This window comes from Miscanthus floridulus, chromosome 16, assembly GCF_019320115.1.
Source record: "Miscanthus floridulus cultivar M001 chromosome 16, ASM1932011v1, whole genome shotgun sequence".
In the NCBI taxonomy this organism is placed as follows: Eukaryota; Viridiplantae; Streptophyta; class Magnoliopsida; order Poales; family Poaceae; genus Miscanthus; species Miscanthus floridulus.
Window position 1 is genome coordinate 86,612,692 of NC_089595.1, and position 24,426 is coordinate 86,637,117.

General features: G+C 45.2%; 1 protein-coding gene across 1 annotated transcript; it reads left to right on the forward strand.

The window, feature by feature from the left end:
- The first annotated feature begins 20,511 nt into the window (after window positions 1-20,511).
- On the forward strand, window positions 20,512-20,907 carry LOC136510970 (uncharacterized). Its single transcript, XM_066505235.1, has one exon. It carries the CDS (start codon window positions 20,512-20,514, stop codon window positions 20,905-20,907), a length of 396 nt encoding a protein of 131 aa, XP_066361332.1.
- Window positions 20,908-24,426: the final 3,519 nt, after the last annotated feature.

The window sequence follows — 24,426 nt, forward strand, 5'->3', positions numbered from 1 at the left end:
CTACAAACAATGATGACAACTTGCACCAATGTCACTTATCATGAGGCCATAAATATTGCAATTGCTTCAGAGTCAAAGTATCGACAGCATAAGGAGCTCAAAAAGAAAAAGAATATGCCGTCTAGATCTTTTGGGGGAAATCAGAAGAGGCAGAGGGTGATTTATCATCCAGTACATCATAATCGTCCTCCTTACCGTCCGCCACAATCTCAAGCTGGGCAATAGTCGAATGTCCGTCCTGCTATAACCTACCCGAGTTCACAATCGACCAATGCTCCTGGTGGCAATGCTCTAATGTCCCAGGGTCACAACTATCCATGTTACAATTGTGGAAGGACTAGTCATTTCTCCAGGGAATGTCCATATCCTAGGCAGGCTAATCAAAATTATCAGAAAGCCCCTGCCAATCAACAACAGGGTCAGGCACCAAACAAGAACCCCAATCAAAATGCTCAGAAGGGCAAAGATGAGAGGAAGACAGGACGGGTGTTCTATATTCAAGCTGGAGAAATTTCAGAAGGGGAGCCAGTGATGATGGGTATGTTTCCTGTTGCCAATCACCCTGCAGTTATACTTTTTGATTCTGGCGCATCGCATTCATTCATCAATAGAACATTTGTCGTGAAGCATGGAATTTCAATTAGGGCAACAAAGGAAAGTTTCTTTATACAGTCACCCAGGGGACGTCTGTGTACTAAGGAAATGGTATACCAGGTACCCGTAAACCTGGGTGGGCATATTTTTCCCACTACCATGATTATCCTTAAGGATCAGGATATAGATGTAATCTTGGGAATGAATTGGATGTATCAGTATAAGGTTGTTATAGATGCTTTGAATAGGACATTAAGGGTAAGTTTGCCTGATAGTAATTCTCAACTTCTCATCCAACTTCCAACCTTAAGAAGATCAGTGGGCAAGATTTGTGCAACTGCTGTCAAAGAGATTAGAGATATCCTGGTAGTGTGTGAATTTCCGGATGTATTTCCTAAAGATTTACCCGGTCTACCACCTGATAGGGATGTACAGTTTAACATAGAATTGCAACCTGGAACAGCTCCGATTTCTCAGAGAGCTTATAGGATGCCACCTAAGGAATTGGCCGAGTTGAAGACTCAGTTACGAGAGTTGATTGAGAAGGGGTTTATTCGACCTAGTTCCTCACCTTGGGGATGTCCGGCAATTTTTGTGAAAAAGAAAGATGAGACCCTGAGGTTATGTGTTGACTATCGTCCGTTGAATGAAGTGACCATCAAGAATAAGTATCCATTACCTCAGATAGATTTGCTTTTTGATCAATTGGCCGGAGCCAAAGTTTTCTCCAAGATAGATTTGAGGTCAGGATATCACCAAATCAAGATAAAGCCTGAAGATATTCCCAAAACGACATTTACCATAAGATATGGATTATATGAATACTTGGTAATGTCTTTTGGATTGACAAATGCTCCAGCTCATTTCATGTATCTGATGAACTCAGTATTCATGCCTGAGCTAGACAAGTTTGTAGTAGTGTTTATTGATGACATTTTAGTATATTCCAAGAATAAGAAAGAACATGCGGAACATCTCAGAATTGTTCTAATCCGCTTGAGAGAACATCAACTATATGCCAAGTTCAGCAAGTGTGATTTTTGGCTTAAGGAAGTGCAATTTCTTGGACATGTCTTGTCAGCCGAAGGAGTTGCAGTTGATCCCAGCAAAGTGAAGGATGTGCTTGGTTGGAAATCGCCAACCACAGTTCATCATGTTCGGAGTTTTCTAGGTTTGGCAGGGTATTACCGTCGGTTTATTCCAGATTTCTCTAAAGTATCAAAGTCCATAACTGAATTGTTGAAGAACCAAGTTAAGTTTGTCTGGTCATCTGAATGTGAAAAGGCTTTCCAGACTTTGAAAAGACTGTTGACTACTGCACCAGTGCTATCCCAACCTGATATCGAAAAGCTGTTTGATGTTTTTTGTGATGCTTCAGGTATTGGTATTGGATGTGTGTTGATGCAAGAAGGCCGAGTCATTGCCTATGCATCCAGGCAACTTAAGCAACATGAAGAGCACTATCCGACTCATGACCTGGAGTTAGCAGCTGTGGTTCATGCTCTAAAGATTTGGCGGCATTACCTGCTTGGTAATACGTGCCATATGTATACAGACCACAAGAGCTTGAAGTATATCTTTACTCAGTCAGAGTTGAACATGCGACAAAGAAGATGGTTAGAACTGATTAAAGATTATGACTTGGAAGTACATTATCATCCGGGCAAAGCAAATGTGGTTGCAGATGCCCTTAGTCACAAAAGTTATTGCAATTGTTTGGCCGTGAGAACAATGGGTTTGACGCTATGTCAAGAAATAGAGAAGTTGAATGTAGAAGTAATTCAATAAGGTAGTTTGACCAACCTAATTGTTGAGGACACTATTCGAGATCAAGTTATTGCTGCTTAGAAGGAAAACAAGGGTATATCCCATATCAAGGAAAGAGTCAAGAATGGAAAAGCGGAATGCTTTAGCATAGATGATGAAGATGTGTTATGGTTTAAGGATCGCCTGGTGGTACCAAAGGTTCCTGAGTTGCGGCAGTCAATTCTAGAAGAGGCACATGCTACTAGGTTATCTATCCATCCGAGAAGCAACAAGATGTACCATGACTTAAAACAAAGATTTTGGTGGACCAAAATGAAGATAGAAATTGCGAGATATATAGCAAAGTATGATACTTGTCAAAAAGTGAAAGCTATACATTTGAGGTATGCTGGAGAATTACAACCATTGCCTATTCCAGCTTGGAAGTGGGAGGACATAAGTATGGACTTTATTGTTGGTCTACCCAAGACATCAAAGGGATTTGACTCAATATGGGTAATTGTAGATCGACTCACTAAGTCAGCACATTTTCTTCCTGTTAAGACTATATACCCCACTGTCCAATATGCCAAGATATATTTAGCAAGAATTATGAGTCTCCATGGAATACCAAAGACCATAGTGTCCGATAGGGGTACACAGTTTGTCTCTAACTTTTGGAAACAATTGCATTCTTCATTGGGTACCAAACTTCTGTACAGTACAGCTTATCATCCGCAGACTGATGGACAGACTGAAAGAGTCAATCAAGTACTTGAAGATATGTTAAGATATTGTGTCCTTAACTATTCCAATAAGTGGGATGAGTGCTTACCTTTGGCCGAGTTCTCATACAACAATAGTTATCAGGAAAGCATTAGAATGGCTCCATTTGAAGCACTCTATGGTCGTAGATGCAGAACATTGTTGAGTTGGTCTGAGCCTAGAGAAAGAAGATTCTTTGGAGTTGACCTTGTGAAAGAAACAGACGACAAGGTTAGGCAAATACAGAGTAATTTGAAGATAGCTCAGTCCCGCCAAAAGAGTTATGCGGATAGAAGACGGAGACCATTGGTATTTAACAAAGGAGATTTTGTATATATGAAAGTATCACCAATGAAGGGAGTTAACCATTTTGGTGTTAAAGGAAAGTTGGCACCTCGATATATTGGACCATATCAAATTTTGGAAAGGTATGGAAAAGTGGCATATCGCTTGAAATTACCTGAACATCTCGCAACTGTGCATGATGTGTTCCATGTTTCTCAATTGAAGAAGTGTCTCCAAGTGCCTGAACAGAATGTTGAAGTTGAAGGAGTGGAACTTGAACCGGATTTGACTTATTCCAAATATCCTATCTGAGTGTTAGATCAGAAAGATCGTGTTACTCGAAGATGGACAATCAAGTTCTATAAAATACAATGGAATCAATATTCAGAAGAGGAAGCTACTTGGGAATCAGAAGATTACTTATTAGAAAAGTTTCCAGAGTTTCTAGCGTCAATATAGAATAGAGTAATGTTAGTTGAGATCGATTGCTACAAATTATGTTTTGTAAAGGAACCTTAGCTGTTTTATGGACAAGTTTTGGATGTTTTTGAACTGGCACATTTCCTTTTCCATTACTTACTCTATGGCTTTGAATCTCGGGGCGAGATTTCTTTTAGGGGGAAGGATTGTAACACCCCGGGTGTTTAAATATTAAAAACATGACAAGTCATCATATGCATTGCAAGGCATTTGATCAAATTGCAAACTTTGATATGCATTCACTAAAACGAGTTTACAATTGTGTTATGAGTGTTGAATTGAATTGTTTGAATCAAGCCAAAATTTGGTTTGGATTTGAATTTTCTGGAAAACCCTGATTTTCAGTATTTAAACCCTACCCTGAAAATCCATTTCAAAAATCTAAGCAAATTTTGGGGTTGCGCCCAAAAGAAAAAGTGTAGAGCTTGACAAGTTAAGCAAAGTTTGTTTTTGGAGTTTTTCAAGTTGTGTAGTAAAATTTGAAGTTATTCAAAAAGGCAAAATTCCTTAAATATCCCCGCTTTGGATTAAAAAGTTCATTTCAAAATGTAGGCCAAATTTGGGTAAGGTTTCTAAAGCAAAGTTGTAGAACTTTTATTTTTGAACAACTTTTGTTTTTGGAGATTTTTGAGTTGTTATGAAAATTTGGGAGTAATTTGTGAAATTTGGCGAATGGCAATTTTGTAATTTCTGTGAACAGTGTTCACCGCCTAAGCTACATTGCCGTCGGACCTTCTTCGGCGTTCCAGGCGCGTCGTGGCCGTCCTTGATGTCGCGCTGGCACGGAAACGGCTCCGTCGTGGCTTCCTTGAGCTTCTACGCCACGATATAAGTACCAAGATGCCATCGTCGTCGTTTTTCTTCTTCCTTTGTTTTCACCACCGCCGTTGTCATCGCTCCAACAAGCTCGCATCATCTCCCCAGCACCGTTGCCATCTCGGTAAAGGCCGTCCTAGTTCTGTCTTTTCCTTACGAAGCCAGCCAGCTAACATTGGTCGCCTGAAATTGCCGAGAATCCGCTGTCCACGTCTTTCTTCCTCGCGGTCGGCAACTTCACCGCCGCGGGCGTGTCATCGTGGCCAGAGCCCTCCGGTGAGCCGTTGTTCATAATCAGTGTACTTAGGGCTTCGTCTCGATGCTGTAGTACTTAGTCAGTTGTTGTTTACTCATTTTGATCACTGCAGTCGCTGGTTCTCCCTCACCGACGATCTTTGCTCCGCCGTGATCACCGTAGTCGTCGTCACGCCTCTCCGTTGCTCCTCCGACCCTGCTCGTTGCTCAGTCATGTTCGGGGTGAGGTGCTGAACCCTTCTATGCTTAGTGTTTAACCTCTATCGTGCTTGTGTCACCGGTGTAGTGCGGTCGTGCCATCGTGCCGCCATGGTCATCGCTGTGCTCGGTCCAGTATGGAATTGGAGTGGTGTATCAGCTAGTGTAGTGGTCGGAGAGTTCACTGTAGTGGTCGGAGAGTTCACCGTAGTGGTCGGAGAGTTCACCGTAGTGGTCGGAGAGTTCACCGTAGTGGTCGGAGAGCTCGCTAAAGTGATTGGTGCTGGCGTGGTCACATCAGTTACGAATATGGTTTGGTTAGTTTGGTTTGTAACTGTACTGCGAAGGAAAATTTTATCCAATTTATTAATTTTTGCATCCATCATCGAGCATCATGTTTCATATTCCGCATCATGTTAAACATGGCAATGTTACTACGTGTAGTAAACGAAGGTGAACACGTGGTAGTTAATCAAGTTGCGGAGGAGGTTGATCCATCTGTTGAGGTCGGATCGAATACTTGTGAAACGTCGCAGGAACCAGACTTTTCCGTCAACGAAGGCAAGCCCCGGATGCATACAACCCTACCTTGTGTTTTATAAATTAATTTTGCTTTTGCTTTCCGTTACTGCATTAAGTGATTAAGAGTTAAGTAAGAGCCTAATTGGTGCATTACCACCCTTGTTATTCCATATTTACCATATTTCGTATATGCCTAGTTTTGCTTAGCTATGCTTAGAACGATGAAAGTTGGGTGATTACCTGCCACCTGCAAGTTTTAAATGGAACCTTGGTTACTTATGTTATCATGTGATATGGGAATGTGGAGTAATAAATCTGGACCGGGCGGACTCGGTGTGTGTGAGCCTCAAGACATGGAGGTCTTGTGAGCGGGTTCTTTCCGCCTGTGTCGATTAAGGCACGTCCGTTGTTGAATTGCATGAGGTGAGAATTTGTAGTACTAACCACATACTCCGGTAAGCCTTTACTCGGCTATTCTATTATGAGAATGGCTACTTGCGCACTAGGAGTGGAGAGATGGCGGGAATAGCGTGTACCCACGTGGCAATGGGCTGGATTGGTGGAGTACTGTATTCTCGGGTGGCGCGGACCCGTTCTTGTTTTAGAGGATCTGAGTGCAGGTTGGTATATGTAGGTCGGGGACCTGCATATGTCGTGTGGTCTGGAATCCCCAGCTGGGTTTAATCGGTTCGAATCGTCGTTGCTCCTCGGTTATGGAGACTCAACTCACTGTTCATCATCGTAGATTAATAACTGGAACTTGAGAAAGGTTTGCGAAAGAGATTGATATGAAGTTCATGATCTCATTACGGATCATGGCAGATTCATATGTGGTGCTTATAAAGTTTTACCTTTGAAGTAAAGAATTTTGTTAAAGAGCTTTTACGCAAAAGAACTTTGATTATTGTTAAAGCCATACCTTGAATCCCTGAGCCTGCATTCCTAAGTTTATTAGTTTTATTTCGGTTAAGTCTTGTTGAGTACTTTTGTACTCAGGGTTCGTTGACCCTTGTTGCAGGTGAGCCTCATGAGCAGATCTGTTTTGGATCGTGCTGCATGACAGTTATTCCTTGTGATGACGTTGAGAAGTAAATGTGTGGCCCTTGGGCAGGGCAGTTTCATTGTGTGTTTTGTATTATATTATAATGCCACTCCACTATTTCGTTTTGTAATAACATCGAACTTAGTTGTGAGGTTTGAAACTACTATTTTGTAAATTATGTTATTGTAAGACTTCTGCTGTTTTTACTCTGGTATTGAGATTTGAATAAATGTTGTAATACTACAATGACTCTGTAACGTGATCCTGCTCGGAAATCGTGTATGATTTGGGGTTCCCCAAGGACACCCGACAGACTTCTTAAGTTACCAGGAACATATGCATAGTTGTCAAAGGTCGATGGACAGTGACAAGTGCATGTGGGTCCTATAATTTAGGAGGTTCTGCCACAGCAGCTCCGATATGTCCTCAAGATTTATTTCTCGGCGTCTAATAACACCGTCGAGTATGAAGCATGCCTACATGGTCTGCACATCACGGTCGAGCTCGGTGTCAAATGTCTCTATGTCTATGGAGACTCGGCTCTGGTCATCAACCAACTCAACAAGGACTGGGATACGACCAGTGAAAAGATGGATGCATACTGCAAAGCGATCAGAAAGCTGGAAGGCAAGTTCTATGGCATCGAGTACACACATGTGGTTTGAGATAAAAAAACAAGCAGCAGATGTGTCAAAGTTAGGATCATCCTGAGCCAAAGTCCCACATGGCATATTTATTCAAGATCTGCTCACAGCCCTCCATCAAAGAAGAAGATCCCACAGTCGACAAGTCTCCAGACCAGCTATTGGTGGCTACGATTCCAGCGTCAAACACCACCAAACCACCTTCGACCACTAAGGAGCCTGACTGGAGAGTACCTTTCATCAAGTACCAGATAGATGGTAGCGGTTACACCGATCGGACAGAAAACGAACGCCTGATGCATTGCAGTAAGCAGTATCTGCTTGTTGATGGCAAATTGTGGCGCAAGAACGCAAAGGAGGAAATCTTGATGAAGTGTATAACCCAGGAGGATGGTGAACATCTCCTAGACAAAACCCACTCTGGCTCATGCGGCAACCACGTGGCCTCGAGAACGCTAGTTGGCAATGCTTTCCGAGCAGGGTTCTATTGGCCATCAGCCGTAGCCGATGCAGAGAAGCTAGTCCGCCATTGTGAAGGTTGTCAGTTCTTCGCCAAGAGAATCCACGTACCAGCACACAAGATTTAGACTATACCAGCCTCTTGGCCCTTCGCATGCTAGGGACTGGATATGATCGGGCCTTTCAAACCAGCCCCTGGGAAATTTACATGCGTCTTTGTGTTGATCGACAAATTCTCGAAGTGGATAGAGTACATGCCCTGGTCAAGGCATCTTCAGAAAAGGCTGTCGTGTTCCTCGACCAGGTCATCCACCATTTCGGCATACCCAACAACATCATCACTGATCTGGGTACTCAGTTCACCGAGAATGTTTTTTGGGACTTCTGCGATGAAAGGAGCATAGTAGTAAAATACGTCTCGGTGGCACACCCTAAAGCTAATGGATAGGTCGAGCAGGCAAATGGTATGATCTTGGATGCACTTAAGAAGAGGATGTGCAGAGAGAATGACAATGCTCCTGGAAGATGGCTTAAAGAGTTACCAGCCATGGTCTGGGGTCTCAGAACCCAGCCTAGTCGCAATACAGGTGTATCACCATACTTATGGTTTATGGCGCTGAGGCAGTGCTCCCAGCAGATATAGCCTTCAGATCAGCATGGGTAGAGAACTTCGACGAAGACAAGGCCAATGAAACACATGAGCTAGAAGTAAATAGTGCAGAAGAGAAGCGGCTCGATTCTTGCATACGTATAGCCAAATACCTTGCTGTGTTGTGCAGGTACTACAACAAGAACGTCAAGGAGCGGTTCTTCATGGTTGGGGACCTGGTCCTGAAGTGGAAGACGAATCAGGCTGGTGTCCACAAACTCGCAACCCCATGGGAAGGGCCCTTCATGATTAAGGAGGTTACACACCCTACATCTTGCAGGTTAGCTCGCCTAGACGGAACAGACGTACCCAATTCCTAGCACATCGACAAGCTTAGGCGTTTCTATGCTTAACTACTAAGATATGTACCCCTCTTGTACTTTTGATTTATTTCAATAAAGCTATTATGATTTCTCCGACCACTCTAATGTGTCACTTTGAAGTCTATTGTTATTCTAACTTACCAGTTAAAACCGACCACCATTCCTTCTTGGGTTCTCGGAGCAGGCCCTGTCTCTGGTTCCTCCCAACGCGTGCATGGGATCCGCTCTCTATGCTACGGGTGATCGGTAGGTGCTCTCTGGTTTGACTTGTGTGTTTCTATGTGTGCACAAGCTATGCACCTTATACTCTGACCACAAGACAAACCAGGGCCATACAAACCTTTCAGGATGACGTGTCAACTAAACTGGTACAACTAAATAGAATACCAACATGTTCTAACTTAGTTACATCAACACGATATCTGAGCTTAAACACGTTTTCTACAAAACAAACAAGCTTATGTTGATATACAGTTACATTATTACAAGCTTGCCTGAAAAGGTCCAAGTTTACAATAACACAACTACATCTTCTTCTACAGCTATAGCCTATACTATTGGCTGGTCGGGGCACGCAGCACCTGCTATTCGCTAGGCCTGACATCGTGCAAGGGTCTCGGGGACTCTAGCACTGATCGAGCTGAAGAAGATGGCCCCGCCGATGCTTGGCTGGTCGAGACCGCAGGCTTCGCCGGTTGGCTTGAAAATGATGGCGCTCCCAGCTGACTTGTTGACGACGTTCCTTGTACGGGTGGTGTCACACCTCCACACAGGTTAATATCACCAATTATTTTCGCCGACAAGTGCAGCTGGGTCATCCGTAGCTCCTCAGCCTTGTCTAGATCTACCTCCTTCAGGTGTCCAGCCTCCAGGCGCTTGAGATCGATCAAGGGGTAGTGATGTACCATGCTTAGCACATGTGCGCCTGTGTACTCTCCCGCCTCCTTCACGAACTCCTAGAACCATCCCCATGCCCTTTGGCATCTCTCGATCAATCCTAGCTGCGGCGTCCTTGGCACATCTTCTGCTAGCGCCGGATCGATGAGGTTAAGGACTGGCAAAATGCCCTTTGCCACCTCCTGGCACCGGCTTCTCCAGGTGTCACGGTCCTTGGTGATGTCTTGGCATTGCGCCTTCCAGCCATCACGGTCTTTCATCACGGCCTCCAGATGCTTCTTTGCATTGATTTTTATAACTACAAATCGCACACGCTGTTAAGACGCTATACTATGCCAAACTACGGTAGGCAACAAAAATGAGCAAAGGCGGTTGGACAACTTACCTTTCAGCTCCTCTGTCATCTTGGTCGTGTGGTCCCGGAGCTACGACTGGTCTTGTGCCAGTTTTCTGTTGTCCTCATTCAGGCGATCACACTCCATGACCGCACGACTGTTCTCCTCTCGGAGACGGATCACTTCAGCTTCTAAGCCTGCACTACAGCTGTTACTACCAACAACACAACATCACTTGTCAGTAGTCGGTATGATAAAATGGCTACTTACTTGTTCTTTCCTGCTCTTTATTACTGAGCTGGATGACCAGGTTCTGGTTCTGGGACTCTTGCACTGTCTTTTCATGATTGGCGGCTTCAATTCGCTGGCACAAGCGTTCCACCTCCGCCGTCAGCTCCTTGTTGTCTGCAGCGATCCCCTCGATCTGGTCGAAGCATTTCCTGCGGTACCTTGCGGTCTTCATTAAGTCCTGTGTGCAGATAGCTAAGTAAGACAACTACGACTAGACAGCAAGACCAATGGGAGACGCGAAGCTTACCTACACTTCCGTAACAAGCCGCTTCGCCGCCTGTTCAACTTTCTTGGTTTCTTCGACCTCCAGGACTTCCTCATGGATAACCCATTGGTCGTTCCGCCAACGTGACACATACACATGTTGTCGCTTGTCTTGCGGATGGCCCAGGACCTCCTCCACCTCGTCCTCTTCGGGTTCTTCTTTGGGTCCTGGTGCTGGCCCGGCGTCAGCAGCATCTGCGATCACCACAGCCTTCCCATGAGCTGCAGCGTCGGTAAATGTGGTCTGTACTCTCACCTCCGGCCGCTGCTCCTCGGTCTGCTCCATTACCCTCGACGCTGAGGTGTTGCCCTCAGTAGGTTTAGTGCTCGGAGCACTCGTGCCCGGCTCGGCTGGTCCCTCGATCACCTGCTCAGGGACTGTTGTCTACCTGCTCGCTTGCTGAGGCCCCAGTGGATCTTCTACTATGGGTTCCTTGGTGGTCGGCTGCTGGGCAGTCTGCTTTGTACCTATTGGCGGTGCCATGCCACTTTCGGCTAGCTAGTCCAGACTTTCTGTGGACGCCGAGCTAGAACATCCAAAATAAGTTCAGAAGGCAATCATATTCAACGCAAATTGCTAACTTACACCAGGGTTACAAATACTTACATGTTGGAAGCACGAAATGATGTGGAGAAGGCGCGTCTCTTCGGCCGTACTTGCTCCACGTGCTGTGCGGGTGACTCCTGGTCTCCCTCTACATCTAGCACTGTTGCTGGGCCTTGATGCTCGACCCCTCCACCGCTTGTTCTTTGTGCTACAGTGGTCGGTGGCATGCTCAGTTGAGTTGTCGCTCCCGTCGCCGGTGGCGTTCCTTGCCCAGGTACTCTCGAGGTTGACTCGGCTGCATCCTTCACCAACGTCGGCGATGTAGGTCCCACAAGCGTGGGGGAGCCACCTAGCTCCATCGACTCCAGTTGCTTCCTCCTTTTTCGAGGGACAAGTTCGAAGGTGTCTGCATCCTCTCCCTCCTCTGTGTCATCGTCCGACCAAGCAAAAATCGCCTGCCGACGCTTGCTGGCCGGGTTCTCCTCTGGGCCCCCTCGAGCTCATTGATATTTAGCGCACCCCCGATGAGCAGGGTGATTACTGATCTCTTCTTCAACTGTTTGGGGGCAGCTGGCCGCTTACCAGCGGCTTTGTCCGCTTACCAGCGGCTTTGGCCGCTGCCTCCTCTCCAGCTCTGAGCACCGCCCAGTCGACGTCCTCGTCCTCGATCTCGACGCTAGTCTGGGAGGTGGGATCAGCTCCTTGTGGCCACTCTACTCCAGGGGGTGGCGACACAAACACTGTCGCTCTATCTCAACCATTAACTTGGGTAACAAAAGGGAGTGAACACAGTAAGTTTCCACTTATCCTACCACAATATAAGACTACGGGTACAAGGCAAGACGAGTTACCTTTGGGGGAGGTCGGGCAAGCTTGAAAGCATGCTCGATGTCGCTCAATCTGGCATAATTTGGATCGGCTAAGTTAAATAGCTCACCAATTTTGGCTTTGACTTCGATTTTGTCAAGCGCCCCCTGCCTCGTCCTCGTTGGGTCCGCACTCCCTTGATACTCATAGCCAGGATGTACCCTCCTCTGGTAGGGCTGGATCCGTCGGCTGATGAAGCTCCCGACCACGCTCGGACCATCCAGTTTTTTCCACGGGATCATTCCAAATATTTCTAGAATCTGTTGCAGATGCTCAGGCTTCTCTGACTAGCTTGTCTTCTTCTTTGGAATGTAGCCCATGTCGCACAGCGTGATTGTGTTTGGCTCTTTGCGGATGTAGAACCATTTCTTGTACCAGTCATCGAGCGACATGTTCCATGGGCAGTACAGGTATTAGGCTTTCATGCCATCACGGAGGTTGAGGTACACACCCCTAGCTATCTTCGAACCACCGCTTCCCTTCTTCCACAGACATAAAAGATGGCGGAAAAAATTGAACTGGGGCTGGAAGCCTCCATATGCTTCACAGAGATGTATAAAAGTGGCGACAAGGAGGATCGAGTTGGGATGCAGATTGCAAATCCCAATCTCATAGTAAAGACAGAGCCCCTGAAGAAACGGATGTACCGGAACCCCAAATCCCTATTTAAAGAAATCCTCGAACATCATGATCTCACCTAGTTGTGGATCGGGGTACCCCTCGCCCTTCGGCGCATGCCATCCTACGAGCTCCTTGTTGTGGAGTACCCCCATGGTGACGAGGTCTTCAATGGTCTACTCATTGCTTTTTGATTTCCACCATTCCTTCGCCATGACCCCTGCTTTCTTCTGCGCATCACTTTTTGCCATGACTCTGGCCTTGCTGGTGAATGGGGAAATGGCGGCGGATTGATTGGTGGTGATTTCAGATGTATTAGGGTTGGCAAGAGGACGAAGAAAGCTACGGTTGCGAATGGCAATGGGGTTCAGTAAATAGTAACTAACCTATTATATACCGCATTTAACCCAAGAGTTATGCCATTTCGTCTGCCAGGGATTCTTGGGGGATGTGCGCACGCGCCGTAGACGGTTGCTTTCACGTTTGCAGCATTACTTAGCCTCGAGATCTACGCCAGTATATGTGCCTCTTCGTTGCCAGTGTGGGAGGGCCCACGCTGATGCACCTACTGACAGGTGCCACGCAACTGTTTGCTTGACAAGACAAAAAGGCAGTATGATGTGCTATACCAGTCTACTTTTTTGACCAGATGTGTCAGATTGGAATTGACAGAACAAGTAAATAAATAAATACATAAAATAATAGTACAAGTGGCATATGGTTTTTTGCCACACTTTTTGTGCTCGGGGACTGTCCAGACCACCATCGTGCTCGGGAACTGTCCAGACCACCATCGTGCTCGGGGACTGTTCTGACCACTCTTGTGCTCGGGGACTGCCCCGACCACTCTCCAACCATTGCTCGGAGATCGCTCTCCTCGGCTACATGTGATTCGTACTCACATACAGTTGGGAGGCATTTATTTTTTCTCACTTAGACCTTGCTACAAGGCTGATACCTCGCCTTCCAGCAAACTCGAGGACTACATCGGTACGATGCACCTACCGGTGCATCTCGTATCGCTTGTATGACGATTGGATTCTCAACTTAATTGGGAATTCTTTTTAGACCCTGGCACCATGTGCCTGCGTCACCTACTACCAGGCTCAGGGACTAAGTGGGCACACTTCACCTTGTGGTGAATATACTTATTTTATCGACCCCTATGCTCTGATTGTTGGCCATAACTACTATTGTACAAGGGTCACTTACATTTCTTTTCAGAAATACAAGTGGGCACACTTGATCAGGAAAGAAATCTTTTTCTTTTTTCTTTAGAGCACCATGCATTCTTCGGACAACCGGAATCTTCGGCTATAATTGTGGTCTACTGCTCTAAGTGCTGACCAAAATACTAGCACATTTGCTTGGTCAATGTTTCAACCAGTTGGAGATGACATGAAGACAGATCGCATTAGCCGAAGAAGATCGAACGGCGTGTCGCAACATAATACATGGTGCTCGGGGACTAGCTGTGGGGGTATTAACCCCTATACCCTTACGGCTAGGCTTGGGCTGGCCCAGACCAGGGGGTCTGGCCCAGTAGGAGACGATGCGTGGCCCGACCAATTTGCTCGGAGTCCCGCACAAGGAATCAAGGCAGACTTGGAGATCAAGCAAGATCCTGGTCGGTTAGAATAGGAATCCTTATTCGGCCACTTATGACAATTGTAACTGGTTAGGATTAGTTTCTAGATCTATAACCCTGCCCCCCGGACTATATAAGGCGAGCAGGGGACCCCTCTCAAAAACATCTCTCATTGACATACAACAATACAATCAGACGCATGACGTAGGTATTACGCCTTCACGGCGGCCGAACCTGGATAAAACCTCGTGTCTGTCTTGCGTCACCATCTTGTTTGTAGCTTGCGCATCTGTCTGCCGATAATCTACTACCTTGGGCATACCCCTAGGTAGACTGCCGACCATATTTCGTCGATAGTCATGAATTTATAATTCCCCATGAGCATGAAAATTTTACTCCGATAGAACAAATTGAGGAACCCTATATGCAAAATCCTGAGGAGGATGACACTATAGTCACTAGAAAAAGTAAGAGACAGAGGACTGCAAAGTCTTTTGGTGATGACTATATTGTGTACCTTGTGGATGACACACCAACGACCATTGAAGAGGCATTTTCCTCTCCTGATGCTGACTTGTGGAAGGAAGCAGTACGGAGTGAGATGGATTCTATTATGTCTAATGGAACTTGAAAAAGTAGTTGATCGTCCCTATGGGTGCAAGCCTATAGGGTGCAAATGGGTGTTTAGAAAAAAGCTTAGGCCTGATGGTACTATCGAGAGGTACAAGGCAAGACTTGTGGCCAAGGGTTATACTCAAAAGGAAGGTGAGGATTTCTTTGATACTTATTCACCGGTTTCCCGATTGACTACAATTCGAGTTTTGCTTTCCCTGGCTGCCTCTTATGGTCTTATCGTTCATCAAATGGACATTAAGACAACTTTCCTAAATAGAGAGTTAGAGGAGGAGATCTATATGGATCAGCCGAATGGGTTTGTAGCAAATGGTCAAGAAGGCATGGTGTGTAAATTATTAAAGTCATTATATGGCCTAAAACAAGCTCCTAAGCAGTGGCATGAGAAGTTCGACAGAACTCTAACATCTGCTGGCTTTGTTGTGAATGAAGCTGACAAATGTGTGTACTATCGGTATGGTGGGGGTGAAGGAGTTATTTTGTGCTTATATGTTGATGACATACTGATCTTTGGATCCAGCCTCAAAGTGATTGAGGAGGTGAAGGAATTTTTATCTAATAATTTTGAAATGAAAGATTTGGGAGAGGTTGATGTTATTCTTAATATCAAGCTTCTGAGAGAAGGTGATGTGGGCTAACTCTGTTACAATCCCACTATGTGGAAAAGGTGTTGAGTTGCTTTGGGTTTAGTGACTGTGAACCTGCTCCTACACCTTATGACCCGAGTGTGCTATTGAGGAAAAATCAGAGAATAGCAAGGGATTTGTTGAGATATTCCTAGATCATTGGTTCGCTCATGTATCTTGCTAGTGCAACAAGGCCTGACATCTCATTTGTTGTGTGCAAGCTGAGCCGGTTTGTGTCAAACCTAGGACATGATCACTAGTGTGCTCTTGAGAGAGTGATGCTCTATCTAAAAGGCACTATGAGCTATGGTATTCGTTATACCGGACATCTGAAGGTGCTAGAAGGCTATTGTGATGCCAACTGGATTTCTGATGTTAATGTGCTTTATGCCACAAGTGGATATATGTTTTCGCTTGGAGGTGGTGCTGTTTCCTAGAAGTCTTGCAAGCAGACTATCTTAACGAAGTCTACAATGGAAACAGAACTCACAGCATTAGACACCGCTGGCTCTGAGGTCGAGTGGCTTCATGATCTCCTTATGGATTTACCGATTGTTGAAAAACCTATATCGGCTATTTCTATGAACTGCGATAACTAGACTGTGATTATGAAGGTTAACAGTTCTAAGAATAACATGGAGTCTACAAGGCATGTTAAGAGATAACTAAAATCTGTTAGAAAATTGAGAAACTTCGGAGTAATAGCATTGGACTATGTTCATCGTCTAACAATCTGGCAGATCAGTTCACTAAGGGTCTGTCATGCAATGTGATAGAAAATGCATCGAGAGAGATGGGTTTGAGACCCACATGAAATTTACTATAGTGGTAACCTGTTCTATGTGATCGGAGATCCCTTGAAGTAGGATGGTGAAACAAGCTAGTAGTAAATTGTGATGAAAGATCCTTAGTAAGACTCATTTCTAATGCATATCTTTCCTTTCTGTAAGCAGATTGGTTTTTACCTTAATGTGTTCCAAGTGGCTTGCTAAAGTAAAGATGTTGTCCTACAGATATATGAGTCAGATTGTTGGTCACAGTCTATGAGATTTGGGTGATCTCTAAATACTCATGAAAGGCACTAGAGTCTGACTTATATGCTTCAAATTGAGGGGATACCTTTTGCAGCATAGTATCAGCTAAGGACTTTAGTGACATTCACCTCACACAAAACTATCAATTCAAGGCTTAGTCCATTGTTCATTTGTGACTGAGTGAAACTATTGCTCTAGATGGATGTTCAACTTAACAGTCTCCATCGAAACACTGGTATATAAAAGAAATGTGGTTCTGAGACTACTTTATTACAAACCATAGAGTTTGGTGGAGATTGTTGGATATATTATCTAACAGTTACTGTGCATATTATAGTAGTTCTAGTTTCGAGTTGCATTTCAACGAATGATTGAAGCTAATGTACGTGTAATATGTGTGATCGTGAATCTATAGATTTTCAGCACCATGTCTATTTTAGAACACACAATCCTTGTCGGCCATTACTACCGGGTGCACTAGAGTCGACACTGATGATGCTTCACTGACGGACCGTAAGTCTACAATCCGAATAATAATTGGGAAGCTATTGACCCGTATCACTCTCAGATTAATCTACAGTCCGGCATTGATATGGGACTATCGCTGCTGGGTCAAGCTACAACCAGTATTGATATACTAATGTTGGGTGATAACTTTGACCCGACGTATATCATTGTTGGGTTTTGATAGACCCGGTGTGTCCTACCTATAGAATAAAACCCTGACTCCCTTCTTCCTCCTTCCTCTTAGCCTAAGCACACTCATTCCAAGAGGTATTTTCCCCCACCTCTCTCTTCATTGTTGTGACCATTTTTCACAGAATGTTCATGGAGGTGTTTGATTTCTAAGAATGAACATGATCTCCTTGCTTTAAGTTGGATCACTATAGCAATTCTTTGAATATGTAGCTTGTTTTATTGTTTTTTATTCTCATGTTTGTTCTTTCTCTATTTTAGAGAGCATAGTTCAAGGAATTCTTTAAGAAGGCATCCGAATTTTGGTGAATCCATTTGGTACCTGTAATTTAAGGTTAGTATCTATGGATCCATTTAAATAGTTTATTTGCTTTTTCAGATTGCTTTTGATTCTCAAGTAAATGTGATAGCTTAGTTGGTTCCTTTAGTTTCTCCAATCTGTTTTAATTAGTTTAGCATGCATAGAATAGAATTGTTCGTGATGGCTACCATTTTTCAGGATGAACTTATGTGACACTAGTAGTTTGAGGCTATTGTTACCTAGCAACTCATTTAACTTCATGATAGGTTGATTTTCTAGTGAATGGTGGTAGTTTAATTGGAGGCCACCTTTCATAAAATGAGGTTATCAACACGTTTAAATTCTAGCTGCTTGTTAATTTCATTTGTAGGGTTGCTATGGGATTTGAAATTCATTAATATTGAACATTCATTGTTCACAAAACCGATGACATAGATATGCCATATATTTTTTTAACAAAATTTAAATGATGCCTCTCATTTTTTATTTATGCATTCATAAGCTTGAAACTTTGAATAAAGCCGCACGTCATATTTTTTTAGTTCATATAGATGGATCGAGGATGGATGTACGGTCTCACCCCTTCGGACCTTCATTTTGTGATCAACGTTGACTCCTTTTTCTAGGCAGTCAAAGACTATGTCACACGTAATCCATGGAATGAAGTCTACGTGTGCTGCCCATCCAGAGATTCCAAGAATCAGAGACAATTCCGCAACCCTGAGTAGATACTATCTCACTTGATTACTCGAAGGTTCATGGAAGACGAGAAGATATGGACTAAGTATGGGGAAGAGGGAGAGCACGTAGCAGAGGACCAAGATGGCTATGAGAGCATTCCTGGCGAAGCAAGTGGCAACAGGGAAAAGGTAGTTAACGAGAAAACATATGCCAATAGGGAAGAGATGGTTAATGAGGAAATAAATGTCAACAGGGAAGAGGTGATTAACGATGTTTTTATGAATATGTTAGCTGATGATACCATGGAAGATGGCCTTTTCTAAGTGCTACGTGGTGCGGAGCCATGATTCCTTAGTCCAAGACATTTGGAATATCTGAAGAAAAATACCATTCTATCCAGGATGCAAAATGAGGAAGTCGGAAGCTGGTCTCAGGCTATTAGAGCTAAGATCTACTTATTGTTTGTTTGATAAAGGCTTTGGAGACTCTTATGTGTATGGAAGAAACTACTCACAAGCCCTAATGAGTTACCAGGGATGACATACAAGGCCAAGCAAATGATTTGCCCAGTCGACCTCGAAGTTCAAAAAATCCATACGTGTAATATTGATTGTAAATTGTACAATGGAGATGAATACAAAGACTTGGATATGTGCCTAAAATGCAGAGCTCCATGCTGTCAGATATATGGCCCGAGGTACCCTCACCGACCATGTATCTAGCCCACCAAGTGGAGGACGCCAATGACGAAGCCCACGAGGATTAGGCGCAACCATCGACTTGGAGATCACGACGTATCAAGAGTATCCGCCGCCATCGTAGTTATGGTAGGATAGGATTGATCTGTTGTAACAAACTAGGAATCCAATCTATAGCGCCGATTGCCCTCGCTGTAACCCTACCCCTCTGCCTATATAAAGAGGGGTAAGGATCCCATGACCGGCAAGTCCACCACGACACTTCGCGTCATTCCAATCTGCCTCATAGCTAGGAGCAACAGCCCCTGTAACCGAGCATATGAATACAAGAGCAGCAGCACCACTGAAGTAGGGTTTAGCGTGCCACCATGCCCCAAACCAGTATAAATCCTTGTATCTTGTGTGCTACCATCTGGATTCGTCTATGCGATCATGTTTGTAGGCATTGCTGGAGCTAAATAATTTGATAGTTGGCGCACTATGTAGGGGCCTTTCGCGTACAGATTAATATTATGTTTTAGATAGGAATCATCACCAACATCGACGTCGCCGCGGAGAAGATGCTCCCGAGTGAGAAGATCACCTTCGGTAGCCTGGACTTCATTGCTGACCAGTTTGGGGACTTGCATCTGCAAGAACCCGAACCACCTGTGGAGCAAGAGGAGAACTCTCCCCTGATCTGTGCATTCTTCGCCAGATTGGAGGAAGTTGTGGACATTGGGCCCCGTGCTCTTGCCCAACACCTAGACCACTATGGACGCGACGTCTTCACCGAGCTCGACCGAGAGAGTGATCTCGAGGCCATCCTCCAACTCTAGGAAGATCCAAACTGGGTCCCACGATCGGATCCGCTATCGCCACTCGATCACCTCCTTCCTGGCTTCCCCACTAGATTAAGAAACGCGATAGTGACTTACACAAGTTGGATTCAACGGCCACAGCCCAATCAGGAAGCTCCCAAAGTACGCCTGGGCCTACGCCGTGGGATAGCTAGCAACGTCCTCCATGGACTAGGGGCTGCCCAACGAAAGGACCCGAAGCATACTGTCCCCCGAACACGATCTATGGTCAGCTAGGGAACGGACGAGACGCCCGCCTACTCATCAACGCTCACAAGCAGGAACATGGTACTCGCCACTCTGCGGAACACTCCGCAATACCTGGAAGGCAAGCCCAGTTGCCGCTCAAACTTGAAAGCACTATCCCGAGGACTACCTCGAATACCCACAAGAAGCAGGCTTATCGGGACATGTTTGATTGAATCATGAATAGCCCATGTCAGATCCACGGCTTTCTCGTGACCCACCTCGTCAAACACTACGTCGCTTATTAGCAGCATGTCGCTCTGGAGGCCCACAAGCGGATAGATCAGGATGGGTATTCAGGAGACCAAGATGATGATCAGGGTACTGATGCAGCTGCCAGATGCTCCATGGTCATATTCGGTGGCCCTCAAGCCTACCAAGACCAAAGACTACAGAAGCAGGCGCATAGGTGGATTTAGGTGACCGCACTGGCCCCCCTGCTATACCTACATTGGTCTGAGCGACCAATCACTTATGATTGAACCAATCATCTGGATCAAGTGGTTGAATTAGGCCAATTTCCTCTGGTGGTTAGTTTGCTCATTGAGAACGTAAGGGTGACAAAGGTCCTCATGGACGAAGGCAGTGACATCAACATCCTTTACAAGGACGCCTTCGATAGGCTAAACATGGACATAAGGAAGCTTCATGCATCGCAGTCCCCTTTCCACGGCATCGTTCTCGGGCGGCGCGTCATGCCCCTAGGCATGATAGACCTCTCTATGACAGTCGATGACATGGTACACTACCGAAGGGAGACACTCTCCTTTGAAGTCATCGACTTCCAGGGACCATACAACACCATATTCGGGAGTCCATGCTACGCTAAGTTCATGGCGGTCCCAAACTATGCCTACCTCAAGTTGAAAATGCCAGGACAGTGTGGTATAATCATGGTGTCGGGAAACGTTCAGAATGCCTATCAGTACGAGAAGGATGCGTCGAGTATGCGGAGGCCAATAACCTAGATTTGGGGGCTCCTAACCTCCCCTACTCGGTGCCGGGGAAGAAGCTCCTACCGATGGCTCTAGAGCAGTAGCTCCTACCCCTATGGCCCTCATCATCGGATCTTTAAGAGGCAACCGATGACTCACATTTATGTCAGTCTTTTATTTTTTCCTCTAAATTCCAGTTATCATCTACATCTTGCAAAGAAAATTTATATGAATAAATTGTGATCCTTCGAGTACCTTACGAAGAACCTCTCCGGGTCTCTCCGGGGCTAACCTTTGTAGCGGTCATGCACATTCCTGTTTAAGTATGTTCACATGTTATACTAACTTATCAACGTGCTCGGGGGCTACAATGATGACTATACGTGCTACCTATTTACTTTTTCCTCTCGATCGATCAATGTCTCATAGGCCTTGGTATGGTATAAGTGACTCAACGGGACCTTGCGTGGACTCGATCAGAATGTTTCATTTTGGTTAAATAATCCCCAGGTAGTTAGTCTAAAAAGCTTAACCAACATCAAACACTAAAGACAATGAAAGACAGAGTACGCAAAGTTGGGTGTTGCACATTAAAAGGCAACCTTAAGCGCTGCCTAAATCCTCTGATGAATCTAGCATACTGCCCTGCACTATCGCGAAGAGATCCACATCATGAATTATGGCCTCAGAAGGCTTTATGGCATGTTGCTGAATCTGACTGTACAACAAGGGATCTTTGTCGACGGGTTTCCCTATGATGGAACTGATATTCAGGTTAGTGTAGATGGTTCTAACGGTGACTAGCACCATGTGTGCCTCGGTGGACAAGCTCTACTAGGCAATCTCCTCCAGGCACCTTGGGATCCCCCTCAGCTAGGAAGCCACCTCTGACAAAGAGGCGGGTCCTCCTAGCTGAGCGTAGGCTGCCTGGCAAGCAGCGTGGCTAGCCACGACTAAACTTCGAAGCTTGTCCTCAAGGGATGACACCTGAGGCACATACTTTGCCTCCATGGTAGTGAAAGGATCAAGATGCCCAAGAGGGGGGGGGGGGTGAATTGGGCTAATTCTAAATTTCTTTGCAATAATTAAATCCTACGGTTAGCCCAATTAACCCCTTGTGCCTAGAAAGTGTTTCTAAGTGTTCTACCGCACAAAAGACTTACAACCTAAATTCCAATCCTACTCTAGCATGGCAATTCTATGAATGTAAAGACAAGTATTGAATTGCTCAAAGTAAATGCTCAAAGTAAATGCACAAAGTAAAGAGAGGAGAGGAAACACGGTGATGTTTTGCTGAGGTATCGGAGAGTCGCCACTCCCCACTAGTCCTCATTGGAGCACCCGCGCAAGGGTGTAGCTCCCCCTTGATCCACGCAAGGATCAAGTGCTCTCTACGGGTTGATTCTTTGACACTCCGTCGCGGTGAATCACCCACAACCGCTCACAATGTGAGTTGGGTCATCCACAAGCTCTCCGGATGATCACCAAGCTCCCAATCACCACCAAGCCGTCTAGGTGATGGCGTTCACCAAGAGTAACAAGCACGAACTCTCACTTGACCACGACAAGCCTAATGAGAAGGTGGATGCACACTTTGCTACTGTTGATCTTCACTAATGAGGGCTCTCTTTGGGATTCTCAAATCTCAATCACCTCACTAGGACCTTGCTCTTCTTGGCACTCTCTAAGGTGTTTCTCAGCTGTTGGAATGAGCAAAAGTAACTCCACATATGAATGGAGCTTCTATTTATAACATGGGCTAAAAAACAAACCGTTATGTGCCTCTGTGGGGTGACCGAACGCTCCGGTCATGTTGACCGGATGCTCCGGTCAGTACACCCTGAACTCCAGAGTTTACAGTATGATCGGACGCTACCAGCGTCCAGTCAGCACTGACCGAACACGTCCGGTCACGATTTTCCCTCTCTGGAACCTTACTGGAAACGACCGGACGCTGGCTCTCAGCGTCCGGTCATTTGACCTTCCAGCGTCCGGTCACACCGAATGATTTCACCTTAGTCAAATGAACTGACCGGACTCTGCGCCAGCGTCCAGTCACACCAAAGCCAGCGTCCGATCAGTATTTGACCCTCTATTCACTTCCAACTCTCGATCATACATGAATGAAGTTAGCTCCATTGGATCTTAGGCATATGTAGGAGCTACCTAGCGCTAGTTTTAACAAGTGTGCACCACACCTAACTCACTAGACTCACCTAGGTCAAGCTACCAGTCCATATCCCCCTTAATAGTATGGCCAAAGGAAAAACAAAGTCCTAAACTACTCTAAGTGTCTCTTCAACTCTAATCGACACTTAGAACTAGTCCATCCTTAACCTTGTCGTCCATCCTTTGAAAACCAAAACGATTTCCATCGTAGGGGCATGACCATCTTGATTGCCCAATCGATCTCCATTACCATGACCTAACTTAATTGCCTCTGCAAAACACACGTTAGTCATAGTAATCTTGTATTGTCATTAATCACCGGAACCCTACTAGGGGCCTAGATGCTTTCAATCTCCCCCTTTTTGGTGATTGATGACAATACCACCTCGAGTATGTGAAAGAGTTGAGTTTTTTAACATGCTTGGGTCATATAAGCTTTTGTCAATAAGAACAAAGGTGTTAGTCAAGCTTATATGAACCAAGCCAACATGATGTACTCAAAAGATATGAAATAAGCTTGAGTACAAGTAATAAAGCTCAATTGCATCGGAGTAAAACACAGAAGCAAAGGCAAATGAGCATAACACAAGTGATATGACATATAAATAATTCAAGGTAGAGAGCACACATGTCATATATCATGGTCACGTAGATATCACTATCACATATATATAGTTCAATGCATGAAAGTAAACACACGATGAATGCATAATAGTGTATCACACATAAAAACTCCAAATGTAATATATAAGCTAATAAGATAACTAAGCTCCCCCTAAATCTATCATACTCGATCCCTCTCCCCTTTAGCGTCAAACACCAAAACCTAAGGGTCAGTCGGCGGGACTGCAGCGGATGAGCCGGGCACTGAAGTATGAGGAGCAAGCTGAAACTAGTTGGCATCATCATCTGATCCGGAGCTCTGAGCAGTCTGACCCTATGTAGCTATAATCAGTGCTGTAGCAGTCTGGGTCAGATCAGGAACTAGGGCTGCTGTAGACTAAGCTGGTAGGACTATAGTAGGCTTTGATGATGCCACTGAGGAAGGGAGCTTCTCTGTAGTTCTGGTGACTGGTGCAACAGTAGAAGGACCTAGGACATGTAGATATGGAGGAGTAGGCATCCCTATCAACTCACTAAAGGAAGCACCAAGGCTCCTGGACACTGTGGTCTCTGGCACTAGCAGCAAGGGCGTCTCATCTGGTGTAAAGCCCGTCTGAAGCGGTGTGAACTATGGAGCTGGCAGTGACGTAGCAAAATACTGGGACACTTGCTTTGTAGGAGAAGCAAACTATGCTGGTGGCTGTCCCTGACTCTAAAGCCCACTAGGCTATAATGCTGGAGTCATCGAGGTAGTGGCAGTCTGACCAAGCTAGGGCAAAG

Coding starts and splice junctions, on each gene's coding strand:
- LOC136510970 (XM_066505235.1), top strand. CDS start 20,512: ATGGACGAAGGCAGTGACATCAACATCCTTTACAAGGACGCCTTCGAT.